The 19,600-nt window shown below is 37.7% G+C and overlaps 1 protein-coding gene across 6 annotated transcripts in view; it reads left to right on the top strand.

The window, feature by feature from the left end:
* Positions 1-19,600, top strand: part of LOC124353198 (ETS-like protein pointed) — a 357,362-nt gene that overhangs the window by 185,680 nt on the left and 152,082 nt on the right. The window contains exon 1 of one of the 6 annotated variants that reach the window (XM_046803085.1): positions 12,370-12,597. The exons of the other annotated variants lie outside the window; for them this stretch is intronic. Within the exon in view, the coding sequence (XP_046659041.1) occupies positions 12,511-12,597 (87 nt within the window). The 5' untranslated portion in view covers positions 12,370-12,510. Of the gene's footprint in view, positions 1-12,369; positions 12,598-19,600 lie in introns of those variants that run through there. 6 annotated transcript variants of the gene reach the window in all.

Here is a 19,600-nt window from a genome sequence, read left to right as displayed (position 1 = left end):
TTCAACAGACGCCATTTTGTTATGATTCAATAAAATAACATTTTTTTAATATTGCTTAATTACTTATTCCAAATTATGAGTCTCCCCTTAATTATTCCTTTCATAGTCCAGATACATAAATAAATATTATTGTTTTTACTGTTTACAAAAATATTTTTTGATTGAGTATTTGTAAAATTATCCATTTTGTCAAATTAGAATATTTTTAATTAGGCTACTTATTCCAAATTATTAATCTCTCCTTTAATTACTCTTTTCATTCCTACACACAGTATATATCTGGACTATGAAAAGAATATAAAAAAAATATATATAAAATATATATATATAAAATAAAAAAAATATTGTTATTATATTTTGTGCATTTTGCTAAATACATTTATTTATATATTATTAAGAAACGCACGTTATAAATGAGTAGGCTGTAGTATAAGTAAAAAGAAAAACAATTTGGAATTTATTGACTTATAAATCGAAATACTCGTATACAAGGAATTTATGTTATTAAAGTTAATATTGATGGCTAAAAATTTTACTATAGGCTTTTATTTTGTGTGTGGCATAAGATGTAAATTAATTATTGTTAGAGTTTTTTCCCTTTAAAAATTATAACTGATTTGAACCCAATTTTTCGAATGATTATTAATAATACATTTTGTGAAATGATTGGAATTATATATATATATATATATATATATATATTCAAAAGCTGTATATATAATCATAAAGCTGTATTCGTATATCATATACATATATATATATATATATATATATCATGTAAAACCATCTGATGAATAGGCTACATGTATATGATTACGAATATAGCTCTTGAATATTTTATTTGGATACTATTAGTCCAAACGAATGAATACTGTAGGTTTGAATTCGATTCTTGCAGAGAAATTGTATTAATTTGTAAAGTATTCGAATACTATTCGATTCTCCCATGACTAAGTCTCAGCTGGGTGTCGAGTGTTTATAGGGTTTACGATGTAGCGGGCGGGCTGCACTGGTGGCTGTGGGGACGCGATGGTAGGAGATAGGCTACCGTGGCTGCGAGGCGCTGTCATCGCACGCATACTAAGAGCCTGGCTGGGCGACAAGTGGCTAGGCGATGTGAAGGGAGATACCGCACTGTACCTGTAGTGTAGGCTCCCCACGAGTGTCACAGCTCCGATAGTGGTGTGTTTGTCACACCTTCTCTGGCGCGTTGTTATGTAACGCTGAAATATACGGTTAACATATCGTTGTTCTTTGCACTAACCCCGTGACCTGGGTGACCAGACGCAAATTCCAAAAAAATGAGGACCTTTGGGGGTGAAAAAGAATACAGTATTAAACATTATTTCAAATTTTGCGAAATACATTTATTCAAATATTATTAAAAACGCAAGTTATAAATTAGTAGGCTGTAATTCAAAAAGTTCAAATTGTACTTTTTTACATATAAATAGAAAAATAAAATAAATTTATATTATTAACGTGTACATTGATGGATAGAAATATTATTTTGTATGTGGCATAAGATAGAGAATAAGTTATTGTTAGAATATTTCTCTTTAAAAATTATAACTGATTTGAACCCAATGTTTTTAAATAATATTACAAATAATTGAAATAATTGGAATTCGTTAATTAATACATTACATTAAACATTACACAATACATAAATAGGAAATCAAGGGGTAGTAGCGCCAGTGCAGCTGAGCGGATAGAAACAACAGTGAGTCAGTGACACTATAGACAACACTCAACATACAACTGAATCTAACAGCAGTTCACATGTCATGGCATTACGTGTGCGCTGCTATAACTTGTCATGGCCTATCTTCGGAACTTTGGAACTTTTTTCTTAATAACCAATAATAATATTGAAAAAAAACTTAAAAAACCCTTTTTGGATATGTATGAATCGTATTTACAATGAGACATTTCCCCTAATTCTACGACTAATAAGAAAGTCGTAAAAAGATCTCGAGGTTTACCATTGTTCTTGAGGTGCTAAAATCAAGATGGCGCCCGTTCTTTATATTGAAACTCAACCCGTGCCTTAAATTCCCTATTGTGTATATCAAGATAAGCAGGTAATCTATACTTATTGTAATTATTGAAATACTTATTATAATAGTTAGAGATTTACTACGTTTCTATTTAAACCTATGTACAATTTATGGTAGTCTAAAATGAAATAGGTAGTGTCACGTATTTTTCTTGGGACAGGATTGTAAAATCAGTGTTCTCTTTGGACTGCTTCTGGTAAAACTTTGTAAAACTCGTATATGTTCCAAAATTTTGGCATGGTAAAACAATTTTAGGGCGAATTTGTATTTATAAAAATTCTATTAGACCCCAATATTGGGTCGGAAGCTGGCCAAAATCGATTAAATGTTTTGTCTTGGCACTTATTATTAAGCGATGCTTAAATAAAATAAGGTATCCAAATTCGTTCACAGTTGGTGTTTTAAAGCATAATTAACTTCTTTTGTCAACTTGTTGTTGTTATTTTGAGTTATAAATATTCTCTGTAGACGATTATTACCATAAACAATTATTAACGACCACATTGTAATGGCAATTCTTTAGTTCTCTCAGTAAATAAAATTGTAATAATGTTCTATAAAATCCTAGTTCAGTGGAATGTCCATAGTAAAGAGATCCCTGTAATGTAACAGAGTGACAAAATAGAATTCCATCGTTTGTTGTGTAACTCTTGGTTATGACGAGTTAATAAGTATTTACGACTTGTTGGCTGTAGACGCGATAAACTGACAAATAATGATTGACTAGCTTTTGCTAATAGAAGACTGTATGTACACTTTAGATCGCACAGTTATAGATAGACAGTTTTCAGATTTATAGTTTGATACGGTATCAGCAGATATCTCTTGTCCCATTCACAAATAATTGCTCAATGGAGTCGGAGTCGTGTGCAAGTCGTTAGTAAATTGTCTTGTGCACACGTCATATTTGTAAAAAGATTGTAAAAGAAATTGTAAAAAACATCCGCAAATTGTAAAAACGTCATTGTTATGTACAGAAGAAGCACCAGGGCTTGTTCAAAATTAAATATACCTAGTACGTTTCTATGCAAATATGTAATTTGTTTAATTTTCGAAAACATTTAACAGTTTTGTTTAAACTGTCTAAACCTCGTTAACACAATTAAAAGTTTTTACGTTATTTATGGTACGTGCTATGATATTTCTATAAATATAATCGTTTACAGAAAATAAATTCATTGATTAATATTGTAATTTTTTTACGTTTGTAAATGTGTTTCTGTGTCTAACACTGCAATATATAACGACCTAAAAGGGGAAAAAACAGCAAAATAGCGTTTATAAATCAATAAAAAAATAGCAAAGTGCGCTTCAAAACAAATAAAACAGCAAAATGCGTTTTTTAATTTTTTCTAATCTCATAATTGTTAAGTTTAGGATTGTACCATACAATATTTGTATATTCCTCAAATACTCGCCTGTTCTAAATGAATGCGAGTATCAAAAAGCTTCTAAATGAATCTGACAAGTCTCATTGTCTGTTGAGTGTAATTTTAGAATAAATTATACGAGCTGTACAGGTATGTAGTTGTTTAGATAAGTGTAGTTGTCTGACTTCCTGACTCATTTTATCAGGAAGAACAAATCTCTTTTATTTCATCACAGACAATTTCCTTGAAACTCTGTTTATCACGCCAGAACGGCTTAGCACAACGTTCAGTTGTTGGTTTATTATTATAAAAGGTTTGTTTTGTTACTTGAGTCATGTTTCTGGTATTTTAGGCAGTAGTGTGAATTGATAACAAGCGGCGTTTCTAACGATTTTAACTTCAATTGTACTAATAGTACAATGATATTACTGCTAAATGATAATAAAGTAGTAGGTTGAATGCTCGTAAATATTTAACAAGCATTTCGAAAGGTATAAATGACAATAGACGAAGCTCTATACAGTGCAGCCAACATTGTCTAGTTGAGAAGTCGATTTATAGCGCAGCAAATTGCCTCCTTAATCTAAAACCGCGAGAGAAGATAACACCTGATAATGGCTTCTACAGTTCAGAGTATTGAAGGCTTTGTCCTCTGTTCTCTGAATGAACCAAGCCCATGCTTGTGCAAAGTGGGGGAGGTGAGGGGGGATAGGCAGCGACCCGTACTCCGATAACGCTCAAGGTCATCTGTTATCTCAGGCGACGACATTAGAACGCCTCGGGGCTGCGGGAATTCAGCACGTTCTCTGTTACATCACTTAAAGATTCTACTTATGAATGGGTTACCACTACTTAACTTGCATATCAATATCTAGTTATATTTTAGACTTAGAGAATTCAATCCACTAGGATATTCTATTCTTTGTTGGAGCGGTATATTGGATAGGAATAATCATTGGTCCCAGAGTTTTCTAATGTTATTTTTCTATAGTAAAAACCGTGTCTCTTGTTTCTGCTTCGTGTTATTGACGATGAAAGGTTTGAAAGGATAACAGGATTTCGGACATCTGCCATCGTTACAGGTTATAAAAGGTATAACACAACGTTTCGAGGATTGGAATCTATCCTCTTCGTCAGGTGGGGGAGGTATTAATACATACAAAAATAACGAACAGAAAGAAGTGAAAGAAACGGGCTCAAACATACCCAAAGGCTGTTTGGAGTCCAGTCCAGGCGTTGTCACTGCTCAGGATGCAAGTCCCGAGCACAAACCACAAGTACAAGAACACACCTGACGAAGAGGATAGATTCCGATCCTCGAAACGTTGTGTTTTACCTTTTATAACCTGTAACAATGGCAAAAAGTCCGAAATCCTGTTATCCTTTCAACAGTAAGTAATTTCACTGTTGATTTAAACAGTTTAAAAAATTTCGTCATCCTTTTTTCAAAGGCCAACAGAACTTTTTTAAATCGTATCGTTATCTGTCCGTATATACCTGTACTTGCTTCGCAAGTGATTGATCACTTGAATAAATATATTTTATTTGCGGGCGCGATTAGTTGACTAATCGTAGATAACGCTGCTATCATTTCAGTAATAACCTTCGCGCTTTCATTTTATTGTTATATAAACAATAATATGGCCATTTCATATGTTATCTTCGTTCAGCGTGGTTTGGAAAGAGTTTCAAATCATCATCACACAGCATAGCATCTTTAATATACTGTGTTCTGAAAACCTAAGTACTCATTATTAATTATAGTGCCATATTAATGAAAACTCCACTGAAGAAAACTTACTTTATATTTTCGTATAGTAAATAATTTTGATTAGTAAGTGATTACATAATGTTTAACTATCCATTACTAAAGCTATTATTAAAGAACAATGTTGAACGGAAGATCTATGAGCGTAAAAATAGTAAGTTGTAAGTAAAAACATTAATTTGGTATATATCTTTTAACTCAATTACTAAGAATAAAAAATGCGTGGAATTAGATGGTTTACAAAGTATTTAATTGGATATCGCGTAGTCTGTATCGAAATCCATAAACGACCAATTTAAAAAGTTGCGATCGGACAGATCGGAAAACGATTTGTGAGCAAGATTCTGGTCCTTAGTTTCAACGAGAATGTAATCCTGAGACTCTCCTGGGATGCTGATGCCCCTGAAGGAGTAGCCGATCATCCGTGTATGCTGTTCACTCGGGCCAGGTGTAACTGTAGCCGCCAAGGTAGGTGGTATACCACGCCACGGTACGCCACAACCAGTTCTTTTCTGTCTCAGTTTACACCGTCTACTCTCGACTTTCGACCGTGTAAACCCTGCAGTCTACCGCCCAGTAGCCACCGTCCTGTCTTATCTACTCACCAACTGGTCGTCGCGTCGTTACGGTTATTTATGTTATTGTCTGCCGTTACCACTGCACCCGAAGTTTTTACAACTTATCTCGACAGTTTGTTACTTTCCGTTCTGTATGTCTATGGCTACAAGCCTTAATACTAGTAGCCATATTTAGTAGAATTCGAGTTTTAAATACTAGTAGCCATATTTAGTAGAATTCAAGAAAATTTAGTTGTTTTTATAATGTTAATAGTGGAATCCGTATAGTTTTTTAAATGGTGTAAGGAGTTTTTTTAATGTATTCCTCAAGGACCATGTTTGGGAAATATTTTTTTCTGTCTTCAATGTCTAACGCTACAAGGCTTTTAAATACTAGTAGCCATATCTAGTAGAATTCGAATTAAATTTAGTTGATTGTTATACTGTTACTAGTGGATTTCGTATAGTTTTTATCGTGGTGTAAGGTATCCCTCAAGAATCATGTTTGGGAACTATGTTTTTTCATTCTTTAATATGAATAAATGTTTAAATTCATGTACATTATTCACCTATATAAATTCTCTGTAACGTTTTCTTCAATCATAACGATGACAGTTCATTGTAGTAATGTAAGGGAAAGTGAATTGTTGCATTGATGTAGGTGATATAGACATATAGTCTCCGGTAGTCCACCCACTCCCCACACTGACTGCAGTGTCTAGTGATAAGATAGCACTGTTAGTCAGATTCTCACAAGATCTGTGGTCTGCGTTGCCGCTACTTACTGCCCAAACCCACCCTAGGCTGTACTTGTTTGTGTTGTATCACTGTTCAGTTCCAAGTACGTTGCCTAAACTGATAGGTAGGTTAATGTAGGGACACGTCATGTCTCCAACTAGTCCGTTCAGGATTCTCAAAACTGTGGACTGCTTTGCCGCTACTTACTTGCCCACACCCCTAGGCTTGTATGTTTGTGTGTATCACTGTCAGTTCAAGGTAGGCCTAAACTGATGTAGGTAATGTAGGACTATTTAGGTCTCCGATAGTCCGCCCAACTCCCCAAACACTGAATGGCAGGGTTCTTAGTGATAAGTTAGCTCGGGTTAGTCAGATTCTCAAAAACTGTGGACTGCTTGCCGCTACTTACTGCCTCACCCTAGGCTGTATGTTTGTGTGTATCACTGTCAGTTCAAAGGTAGCCTAAATGATGTAGATAAGTTGTAGACACGTAGGTCTCCAATTAGTCGTCAGATTCTTTCAAACTGTGGACTGCTTGCCGCTACTTTACTGCCACCCACCCTAGGCTGTATTGTTTGTTGTGTATTCACTGTCAGTTCAAAGGGTTAGCCTAACATGATGTAGGTAATGTAGACACGTTAGTATCCCAATAGTCCGTCCGATTCTCTAAACTGTGGACTGCTTGCCGCTCTACTTACTGCCACAACCTAGGCTGTTTCTATGTTTGTGTGTATTCACTGTCAGATCCAAGGTATATAGCCTAATCTGGATGTTGGTTGAATGTAGAACACGTTAGTCTCCAATAGTCCGTCAGATTCTCTCCAAACTGAGGACTGCTGTCGCCGCTAACTTACTGCCACACCCTAGGGCTGTATGTTTGTGTGTATCACTGATCAGAATTCAAGGTAGCCTAAACTGATGTAGGTAATTGTTAGGAACAATGTGAGGTCTCGATAGGTCCGCCCACTCCCACTCACACACACTCGGTAATGCTGCAGTGTCTAGTGATAAGATATGCCACGGTTAGTCTGCTTCTCAAACTGTTGGGGGACTGCTTGCCGCTACTTTCTGTCCACACCCTAGGATGTATGTTTGTTGTGTATCACTGTCAGTTCAAGGTAGCCTACAACTGATGTAGATAATGTAGAACACGTAGTGTCTCCAATTAGTCCGTCATCTGAATTCTTCAAACTGTGGACTGCTTGCCGCTACTTACTGCCATACACCCTAGGCTGTATATGTTTGTGTGTAATCACTGTCAGGTTCAAGGGTAGCCTTAACTGATGTACGGTCATGTTGATCACGCGTAGTCTCCAATTAGTCCTCAGATTTCAAACTGTGGACTGCTTGCCGCTACTTATCTGGCCACAACCCTAGGCTGCATGTTCGCTTGTGTGTTATCACTGGTCCAGTTCAAGGTAAAGCCTAACTGATTGATTCAGGTAATGTAGACACGTAGTCTCCAATAGTCCGTCAAGATTCGCAAAACTGTGGTCTGCTTGCCGCTACTTACTGCCACACCCTAGGCTTTATGTTTGGATGTGTATCACTGTCAGATTCTAAGGTAGCCTAACCTGATGTAGGTAATGTAGACAACCTTAGTCTCCGATAGTCCGCCCACTCCCCACACTGACTGCACGTGTCTATTGATATAGATAGCACTGTTAGGTTTCTCAAACTGTGGACTGCTTGCCGCTACTTACTGCCCACACCCTAGGCTGTTATGTTTGTGTGTATCACTGTCAGTTCAAGGTAGGCCCTAATCTGATGTAGGTAATGTATGACACTTAGTCTCCGATAGTCCACCCACTCACCAACACTGACTGCAGTGTCTAGTGATAAGATAGCACGGTTAGTCAGAATTCACCAAAATGTGGTCTGCTTGCCGCTTCTTACTTCTGCCACACCCTAGGCTTTATGTTTGTGAGTATCCACTGTCAGTTTCCAAGGTAGCCTAATGCATGTAGGTAAATGTAGACAACGTAGTCTCCGATAGTCCGCCCACTCCCCACACATGACTACTGCAGGTGTCTATTTGATAAGATAGCACTGGTTGATGTCTCAAAACTGTGGGGGACCTGCTTGCCGCTACTTCACTGGGCCACAACCCTATGGCGTATGTTATGTTTGTGTGTATCACTGTCAGTTCAAGAGTTAGCCTAACTGATGTAGGTATATGTTAAGACACGTATGGTCTCCGATAGTCCCGTCAGATTAACAAACTGTGGGGTCTGCTTGCCGCACTACTTACTGCCACTACCCCTAGGCTGGTTATGTTGTGTGTGTATCACTGTCTGTATCAAGAGTTGCCTATAGCCTAACTGATGTAGGTTAATGTAGACACGTAGTCTCCAATAGTCCGTTCACGTCAGATTCTCAAACCTGTGGTCTGCTTGCCGCTACTTACTGGCCACACCCTAGGCTTTATGTTTGTGTGGATGATCACTGTGCCAGTTCAAGGAGTAAGCTCTAAACTGATGTAGTTAATGTAGTACACTTTGTCTCCGTTAGTCAGCCCAACTCCCCACACTGACTGCAGTGTCTATTGATAAGGATAGCCACTGTTAGGATTCTCAAACGGTGTGATTGCTTGCCGGCTTACTTACTGCCCCACACACCTAGGCTTGTATGTTTGTGTGTAATCCACTGTCAGTTTTCAATGGTAGCACTAACTGATGTAAGGTAATGTAGAAACATTAGTCTCCGATAGTCCACGCCCACTTCCCCACAACTGACTGCAGTGTCATAGTGATGAAGATAGCCATTCGGTTTATTAGTCCAGATTCCCCAAACTGTGGTCTGCTTGCCGGCTACTCTAACTGCCCACACCCTAGGCATTTATTGGTTTGTGTGTATCAACTGTCAGTTCAAGGTAGCCTAACTGATGTAGATAATGTAGACACGTAGTCTCCAAATAGTCACCCACTCCCCACACTGACTGCAGTGTCTATGAGTGATAAGATAGCCACGGTTAGTCAGGATTTCCTCAAACTTTGTGGTCTGCTTGCCGCTACTTACTGCCACACACTAGAGGGGAGGGACTGTATGTTTGTAGTGTTTCCACTAGTCACGTTCATGGTTGCCTAAACTGATGTAGGGTAATGGTAGACACGTGAGTCTCCGTTAGTCCGCCCCACATCCCCACACATGGACTTGCGAGTGTCGATTGATAAGATAGCACTGTTTCCGATTCTTCCAAACTGTGGACTAGCTTGCCGCTACCTTAACTGCCACCACCATAGGCTGTCATGTTTTGTGTGTATCACTGTCAGTTCAAGGTTAGCCTAACTGATGTAGGTAATGTTAGACAGCGTAGTCTACGGATAGTCCGGTCAGATTTCCCAAAAAATCCTGTGGTCTGCTTGGGCCGCTACTTACTGCCCAACAACCCTAGGCGGTATGTTGTTTGTGCGTATCACTAGTTACCAGTTTTGAAAGATTTATATCACAATGTTGCCACAACGAGGACATTACAATAATTCAACAAAACCGTCCCAACATCGAATGTTTACGTTTTAAAAGTAGCAAAACCGTTCCAACTTTGAAATATTTATCTCAAATTGTTACAACAACGAGGATATTATACTATCAATAGATAGATATGTACACTTTTTTTGTAAACAAGCCACGCCTTCACATTTTCGAATGTGTATACTTCTAAACCGGAAATTAACTGCGTGGCTCTTCTGCTTTTTTACTAGGAAGATGTACAGACCTTTCAAAACAACACTCTCTTATTGAATTAAATGCAGTACTCAATATGATATTCATAAGTTTAATCAAAGTTTTACTTGAGAGTCAAATTTACCTGTGTGGTGATGAATATTATCAAAACTGATCAATGCACATTGGAATCATATTTGTTGGTTCAGGCAGCCGCCCAGCTGTTAGGGCTGTGCATGGGCGTGCGTGTGTATGGATAATTTGCAAATGCCTCAGTTGAATTTTGGAAACGCAAGAGACTGCTTATTTCAAGTTTTACGACAATAGCAAGTCAATAGTTATAGTCTGGGTGAGTCTGTTTAACGAGTAGTTTTATGACAGTTTTTTTTTTAATAGGCTTTGTTTCTAATCTTTTATACGTTTTAAGATTCGTATGTGCCTTAATTTGATGCGTTTGATAGAACAACTACAAATTCAAAATTAAAGGGTGTAAAATTTCTCAGTTTATGAGAAACAAAACAGATGCCGATAAACTGAGTGAGAGAGGTCAAGTTGTTAACGTTCATCAGTTTTTTATTTTTCTTGTTTTGGCGCCTACTATCACGTCCTGAAATATTGTGCGGTTATTACAAATTCTCCCAGGTCAGCACAAGATCGCGCATCCTTTACATTATCAGTAGGCCTACTTTGTGCATGGATTGTGAAGAAATAGTTGTGTAATATAACATTTTTAAAAGTTAATGCAGTGCAACCCTGAGATACGCGAAACAGGGAATGTAAATCCTTGTGAGGAATGTATAGCCCATAAAGAGTGATTGTATTTCTAACTGGTCTTAAGGTGAAAAACGGCAGAAGATAAGGATAGTGAATTGTGTTTGTATGTTTATGAATTGTAATGAAGGGCAAAGCCATGTTTTTTATGATTATTTTATTAAAGAAACGTACCACCTTCATACACAGATTTTTTTCTCTAGATCCGATCTCAAGATGTCCCAAAGTAAAATACTTACTCATGGAGTTAACAAAACAACTCCTTAAATTGCTGTAACCGAAATTTAAAAATTAACATAATTGTTTTGTAAAAAAATTAACAAAAACGATCGTACCTACTAGGACCTATTCTCAAACGTGATCAGTTAGCAAACTTTGTTTGGATTATAATTACTGTACATTATGGCAGTTTAAGTGAAGTTAATTCAGTAAACATTTTGAAATAAACTATGTATAGCAAAATATTAATAAATGTTAATAAAAACAAACTTTTCCAAATTGTTTATTTTTTCGACGAGGCCTTTCGAAACCAAAGGTTTCCTCATCAGGCGACTCCACAAATAAATATTTACATTAGTTTTGTTACAATTAATATTAAAATACCATATGGTGTAAATATGAAATTACAAAAATTTTCGGAAATATTTCAGCTAGTTAGTAGCCTATGAAACATTAGATATGACTACAGTTTGATTTTCGAATAAATTGAGAAGAAAGAAGAATGGAATTTTCAATAGGGCCCTCTTCATTATTTATGAGCTTTTCTTTATATCTGTGTGTGTGCAGCGTTTCCCAAGAATTTAAGTCCATTGGTGTTATAACTGCTTTTATTAATTTTAGATTTTTAATTGGTGTTCTGTGTCCTGATTCAATACAGTGCTTTGCTACAGCATATTTTTAACTCTTCCATATTTTGTGTGTGATAAATACTCTTTAAATCCTGTTTTTAATGTTCTTTTTGTTTGTCCAATATGAATTTTGTCATCGCATCCAATTTCATAAATTCCTGATTTATGTTATCATTTGAAATTTTGTCTTTAGGGTTTCCTAAATTTGGCATAGTTTGTTGCTTGTTCTGTGAGTGACTGTTTTATTTGTATTTGTATGTTTATGTATAGCAACACATTCTCATTGATAAATGCAATAAAAACGTCAATACAATTAAATAAGCTGGGGTGGAAGACTGTTCCTTGTAGGACCCCAAAGATAAGGTGTCAGGTTGCCTTTTTAAATCGGGCCAAGATCTTTGTAACGGATAATTCCGGGAAGGGGAATCCCTCCGGGTCGCACAAAGCCGCGGATGAATGAAAGGAGTCCACGACGTCCCGGCAGGTCGTGCAGCGCGGGGATTAGCAGAGTAAACAGTCTACTTGTGGCGCGGACTGTACCGGCCACATGTCGGCGGTGGAGGGGAGTGTTCCCCTCCCCTCCGTTCATTCATACTGGAGCGGTGCGTTGTGCGTGGTGCGTGGTCGACGCTCCATTGACAGTGATCGTGATCGTGCCAGTGACAGTGTGCGCTGTATACAGTGACAGTGAGTGTGACATGCCAGACGGGGTGTCTCCACGGTGACCGTGACGGGATGGTGGTCCGGCCTCAGATGGAAAGACAACTCAAGCCTGCGCTCCTCGCCCGCGGAGAAAACCACCAGAAGAAGGCCAAGATTCTGGTCAGTCTCCAGCATCTTTATCTCGTATCCCAGGCCTGTAGCGTTATCTCCGCTCTTATCGCACTCCCTTCGACCTCTTTCGGTCTCCGACCGCGCTGAACGTCAAAAGTACCTACCTGAATTTACAGCTCTCCCCTGTACATTCTGTTGATGTAGATTCAAGGAATTATGTAAACACAACATATTTTCGAGGATATTGAAAAACCATACATTTTTGGATAGTATAACATTCTATTGTTAGGCATTTTCGTCGTGAGCATCTTTTTGTTCTGTACACCTCTTGTTACAGACGTCACCGACTGTGTTTATTTGGTTAGGACAGATTAAACCATTATCTCCATGTACAGTTGACCACTGACTAGATTGTGCCCTCTGTGTATAAATGACCAGCACAATGAACTTTGAAGTTTTCCCCCAGAAGTTGCTTGTTTGCATGGGGGTTGTGCGTATTGTAAGCTTTTTTTAATGAATATGGGAACACAAGTTGAATTGTGTTTGATTACGGTTCTCACTGGAGAAAATATTTTTATCGATATTAGCAGATAATTAGCTCATTTAATTTATAATTTTTTGATTTGCATGAGCAGTAGATTCAGTATGGTATATTATTATTTTTTTTAATCCTTTAAAACCCTTGTGAAACCTTCGTAAGTTCTAATGTTCTATATTATGTAGACTACATAAATAATATTCAAATATCCTTATTGATTATTTTACAGTATTTTCCATTATTGTTTTGGAACCTAAATAATTGTGGCACATTTTACAGTATATATAAATTGTACCATGCAATTAATTTTCAATTGGACAGTATTTGGAAGACCCTTTTTCATCTCGATCTGCATTTGTAAATATGTCTGCAGGCAAAAAGTAATTGGGTAAGGGAGGGGGTTAGGTTTTTTCCATTTATTTCAGACTTTATATTGAATTATGTAATTCCTTACCTGTCAACGTAATGGTATATACTGCAAACACGTTAATTGTCAAAATCAGATTCAATTTTTACAGGTTGACTTTTCCAATTAAATTCAAATTGTTTACAGATGTGAGCAAAAATAATTCTAGTGATTTACAATGCGCATATTTAACAACCTACTTATCACGTGTAGTGTTTTATTGACTAATGTAAGAAGCCATGTTCAGTGCTTAAAGTGTAAGTATGTCAGTCGGTGTGTTTCAATTTTTACCGCATTACCAGTGTTGGTCAGTTAGAGAGAGTATTACCTTAACTGTAGACGGTAATATGGTGAAATTGGTTTAAAAGTCGCGATGAAAACCAGATTCTACTCGCGTGTTATGACCTTGTTTTGCGGTAACACCTGTATTGGACTGTTGGGGTGATTCAAAGGAATCCACACCTTAGGTAGACTCAGTGTACTGTCACAGTGTTCTACTTAAGCTCTATTTAACCAGTTCAGTTCTGTGATCGCGGCCCGACCAGCTGTAAGGGGGAGGCAGCAGGTCAACCGGCTACAAGGAGTGAAACTGGAGCCGGCCGATCCGGCAACAGGTGGCCTACGGACCCCTGGCTAGCGCGTGGGAGGGGTAGGGAGGGCAGCCGACCCGAGTGTGACCTTGCCCGTCCAGGCTGCAGTCTACAGAGTTGTCGTCCTGAGGGATTTTATCAAAATTCGACACATTTAGTTCAAACAGCGTAGCTGTAGAAGGAACGGTAGATTCAATTGTGCACCTGATGAGACCATAGAAACTGCTTCTTCACCTAGATTGTACTATAGTCTAGGCGTCTCTGTTGTCGAAACGATGTAGAGTTCTTTTTGAGCACCTACGTCACCAACCTCTTTTGGATCTCGGAACGGTTGATTCAAACACCGGTTGATCTTGAATTTGGATCCGATTCACCTTCCTTTTAGTGCAATCAATTGTGCACCTGATGAGACAATGAGACTACTTCTCCACCTAGATTGTACTATAGTCTAGGTGTGTCTGTTGTCGAAACGATGTAGATTTCGTTTTGAGCGCCTTCGTCACCAACCTCTCTCTTTCGGACCTCTCCAGACGAACGTTGGAATCATGGATGTAATATTCCAGCCGCAGCACTAAGTGGAAGGTGAACTGCAGCTAAATTAAACGTTCGCACATTTAGTTCAGCCATGACGTTTAGCGTTGGCACGGATTTCACGTTTTCCTTAACACAAAGTAATGCCAGAAAAGTCGACAATTTGAGGTTAAATTTAGACAAAGATCTGATTAGGAATCGATACTAGTAGAAATGTGTTCCAGTTTTTTATAATGTATCAATAGAATGTCCTTCGTGTAGACAATAGTCTTTTACTTCCATATTACATCTAGTTCAGTTATATATATTCAAGCCTGGTGTTTGAAGAATGGTTTTTGTAATTGAGTTGATCCAAGACGAGGGAATGGGCTACTACAGTACTACATCTGTATTGAAAAGGAGCGTTACTTTTCAAATAAAACTTAAATCAGGAAGCGAACTAATGATACCGTATAAAAGTATTGTCAGTAGAACGCTTTTGCTACTTCCAATATCTTTCTTTATTGCGTTTTTCAAAGTAATTAAATCGAAGTTAATGTATATTAGGTTAAGCACAAAAAGTTAACTATTGTTCTTGGAGGAATTTGAAAAAGCTCCGTTACTCATAAATTATATTATTTTACCAATCGTATGATTAGTAGATAAATAGAGTTATTTTTAGAACCGTGACATGGTAACACACAAACGCTTGCGAATATTCGCGCTGATAATGATTTAAAAGTGTAATATTTCCTTTGATAATTAGTTTTTGTCTGTTTAGTAGTTGATTTTTATAGAATGTCGGAATGTTGCTTATCAAAAATAGTTTCTTAGTAGTGTGTATTTGTCCAATACGGCGTTGTGCTGTATTTAGTAGGCTATTGTATTGGCTGCTGTGATTGGGATTAAGAGTGTCGAGAATTTTATGATTATTCGACATCAGAACTCGCGCTTGCGCGTGCGAGCGTGCTTTTGCTCTCGTGGGAGCGCCGAATCGGATTGCTTATATATGTTTATAACATTTTCAATAGTCTAGCAAGTTTGCAACGTACCTACTAAGTAGTAAGGTGATATTAGAAGAAGAGAACAAACAGGGGGAAATGTAATAGAAAGAGGTCAGGATAGGATACATAGGAAGGATGCTAAGTGTAGGTTGATTTACTGAGTGTTTTCAGGAAAGTAATGTTTGCATAGGCTACACTCGTAAAAATAGTGATTCGTAGAAAAGGAAAGATTAGTTGTACCAGAAAAGATCCTGTGTTACATGGTATTCCCTCAGAGATTATAGGTTATTGTGAGATCTATAGAAGATGCTAATGGTTTGAGTTACCAGAAAGTAGACGTTCTATTTTTATAGTACGAATTGTGATGTTAAGAATGTACGTACACCAAGTTATTTTGATTTAAAAATTTGATAAAAGGCACTTGGGAGGAAGTTTTTCTTAATTATTATAGTAATTAATTATGCACTCCTCTCCGTGTATCGTTTTGTAACTATAATTTTGTCGACAAATAAATAAACGTCGAACGCTTTCGTTATACACATTGTATTGTAGACTGTGTCAGCTACTAATAAATCCATGTCATTATATTGGGTTATTCAAAACTGGAAATCAATATTTTATTCATCGTAAGATTTAACCTTGTTATGAAACCTTAATATTCATTTTTATTTCAGAGCATTGGGTTACCTAAAGCATTGTTTAATTAAAATTGCTTTATTGTTTAAAAGGCAGATCACGAATAAAGCAAATGTTTCACAAACTGAACTGTCACCGACGACGTTCCAGTTCCACACACTGGATTGTCCAGCAGGTCGTACCTTATTATAATAGATAATGGAGATAATACATAATTAACTGTTAGTATAACCGAGGGGGTTGTGAGAAGGCTGGGGGCGGCGTGAGGAGCGGTGATCTACCTGTAACCTGATACAAGAAGATGGGGGTTCCTTCCCCACCGCCCCTCAACCAGCTGGTTACTGAAATTTCCTATGCCCGCTTTCTCGTCTTACTAAACCCAGTGCTGTAGCTAGTTGTTTCTTGTAGGGGGGTTTAGGTGGATGGGGGGGGTGGCGCCACCATGGTGCGCCAGACACTGCTTGTCTGATTTTTGATACTTTTCTGCAATTAATGTACCACGATCTGACAGTTAGTATGAATCCTGCTTTTGAAATGAAACATGCATGAGACATCATGCTTTCGCTTTGCCTAGTTTTCTGCCGAAGTTCGGTTAAAATTAATCGCCTAAAGGGAGGTTGCCTCTGACAACGATCTAACCCAGACGTGTTGCGTAATGGAAATTGTGTAACTGTACAGTCTGCGGCATCTCTACACTAATAATATATGTTGTCTTTTATTAGTAGTTGAGTGATTGCGATGATAAGTTCTGTACATGTATGAGTGATTTTGAAAATCCGCTTGGAATTTGGGACCTGTACCCTCTTTGACACAGAGTGTCTTTAACTAAGCTTTACAACGTAATAATTTTTTTTATTGCATTTTGACGGTAAAACATTACATTACAAAATTCTGTGTTATTTTATTAATTAAAATCCCTACTATACACATTAATACTTACAATACTCATTCAAACGTACATCTCTTGCCCATTCATTCAACATGAGACTCGGAGATCTAACTAATTAATTTTTATTTGAATTTTGATTCTGATTCTCCTAGCAGCCAGTCATCCATGAACTAGTCGACTGAATAAAACGCGTTCGACACCAGTATGCACTTCAGAAGAGCTTTAAACTTAAACTATCCGACTGTATAAAACCCTTAGGGAGCCGATTGTGAAATTCGACTCCCAACAAACGTGGCCGATTTCCGTAAACGTTGTAAATTGAGCAAACTTTGAGGTCGAGGAACGACCTCCAAGATCCAGAGGGAAAGGTGGACGACTGTTCTACGCGGAGATCTGGTTACTAACTGCAGGAAACGCTTAAACACAGTGGTTCGATCCGCGAGCGGTGAATGGGCGGGCGCCGGCCTTTGTCCGCCGACGAGCGGGTCTCTTGGTCAATGAATTGTCTTGAATGGGCCGAGAAGGAAGTAGTAACTATAACCGATAACTGTAACTTTACGGCCGTAAACGTTGGAAAGTACTACTCAGGGCGCCCAACTACTGCCGCCGCCAAGCGGGCGGACGATCGGTCCGCGAGAACTGCGCTGAGAGAAGTCGAGGGGGTGCATGTAGGTGAGATGGGTGAAGCAACTGGCACACGTGCCCGTATAGTAAAGATTGGCTAGTGCGCATGCGCGGCCGATTAGTGACGTTCAGAACTGATTCCACGGCTGTTAAGTGCAACTCTGTATTAGCCGTCCTGCAAACATTGCCTTTTGGCTTTCAAGCTGTAGTATAACTGTCCCTAACCTTGACTCGGAATTATGTTATTGGAGAAAAAACGAAATAAAGAATATTGTGTGTTGTGACAAGAACAGCTGTCTGTCTGAATACTCGTTTCCACTATTTATTACATCTTGCAGGTTTTTTTTTCATTATATTTGCTATTGTTCAGTGATACAACAAAGTCAGTAACACTACGTTTCGAGATCTGCAATCTGATCTCTTCTTCAGGTAAATTACATCCTACCGTGTGGAGATTTTTAGTTTCTGTGTGCAACTCAGGGTGCCTGTGCAAAGGGTGAGCAGACGTCCGGCTTTACGAGGACATGACCTCCTTTTTAATATTTATCCTCCTAGCTTTTGAAAATTATGTAATGTCCGGCTTTTTGTCGCACGCTTAAATGTTCTAAAATAGTAGCATCACGTTTCAAAAATTCTTCCGAAGTCACAAAGATAGACCGTGACGAGTTATAGCAGCGCACACGTAATGCCATGACATGTGAACTGCTGTTAGATTCAGTTGTATGTTGAGTGTTGTCTATAGTGTCACTGACTCACTGTTGTTTCTATCCGCTCAGCTGCACTGGCGCTAATACCCCTTGATATCCTATTTATGTATTATGAGTTAATTTTGTTATATTACATTACATATTTTTCTATTATAGAGATAATATCTTATTTGTGTTTATTAGTATGCGTACTAATAATGAGATTAATCAATGCAATGAATAATTAATAATTAACACTTATTGCTAATATAATTCTAAAAATTTACAAAATAAAAGCCTCAAATAATACTTTTATCCACCAAATATATTCTTTAATGTTATTTTTTTTTTTTATTTATATGTGAAAACCAATCCAGTTTCAGTTTTTTACTTGCGTTACAATATGCTCAAATATAGTACTAATTTATAATGTGCGTTCTTTTATAATCTACAAATAAATGTTTTCGGAACATTTTTAAGAATATTTAATACTGTCCTCCTTTTTGCATTAATGTCCTCCTTTTCAACTCTTACAGTCCTCCTTGTAGGACTTTGCGTCTGGTAACCCTACCTGTGCCAGTGCATGACAATAGGGTAAATTGGAATGTTGTTTGGTACCAGACTGTACTTTCCTGTAGTCGTCAGTAGGAAGGCAAATATATTTCATTCAACAGCTGGTTAGTTCATGTACATGGTAAACTGTAAATTGGAATGTTGTTTGGTACCAGACTGTACTTTCCTGTAGTCGTCAGTAGGAAGGCAAATATATTTCATTCAACAGCTGGTTAGTTCATGTACATGGTAAACTGTAAATTGGAATGTTGTTTGGTACCAGACTGTACTTTCCTGTAGTCGTCAGTAGGAAGGCAAATATATTTCATTCAACAGCTGGTTAGTTCATGTACATGGTAAACTGTAAATTGGAATGTTGTTTGGTAGCAGACTGTACTTTCCTGTAGTCGTCAGTAGGAAGGCAAATATATTTCATTCAACAGCTGGTTAGTTCATGTACATGGTAAACGGTAAATTGGAATGTTGTTTGGTACCAGACTGTACTTTCCTGTAGTCGTCAGTAGGAAGGCAAATATATTTCATTCAAAAGTTGGTTAGTTCATGTACATGGTAAACTGTAAATTGGAATGTTGTTTGGTACCAGACTGTACTTTCC

This window comes from Homalodisca vitripennis, chromosome 1, assembly GCF_021130785.1.
Source record: "Homalodisca vitripennis isolate AUS2020 chromosome 1, UT_GWSS_2.1, whole genome shotgun sequence".
Taxonomy (NCBI): Eukaryota; Metazoa; Arthropoda; class Insecta; order Hemiptera; family Cicadellidae; genus Homalodisca; species Homalodisca vitripennis.
The sequence above is the reverse complement of the archived record's forward strand: the minus strand, read 5'-3'. Positions and strand labels throughout refer to the sequence as shown.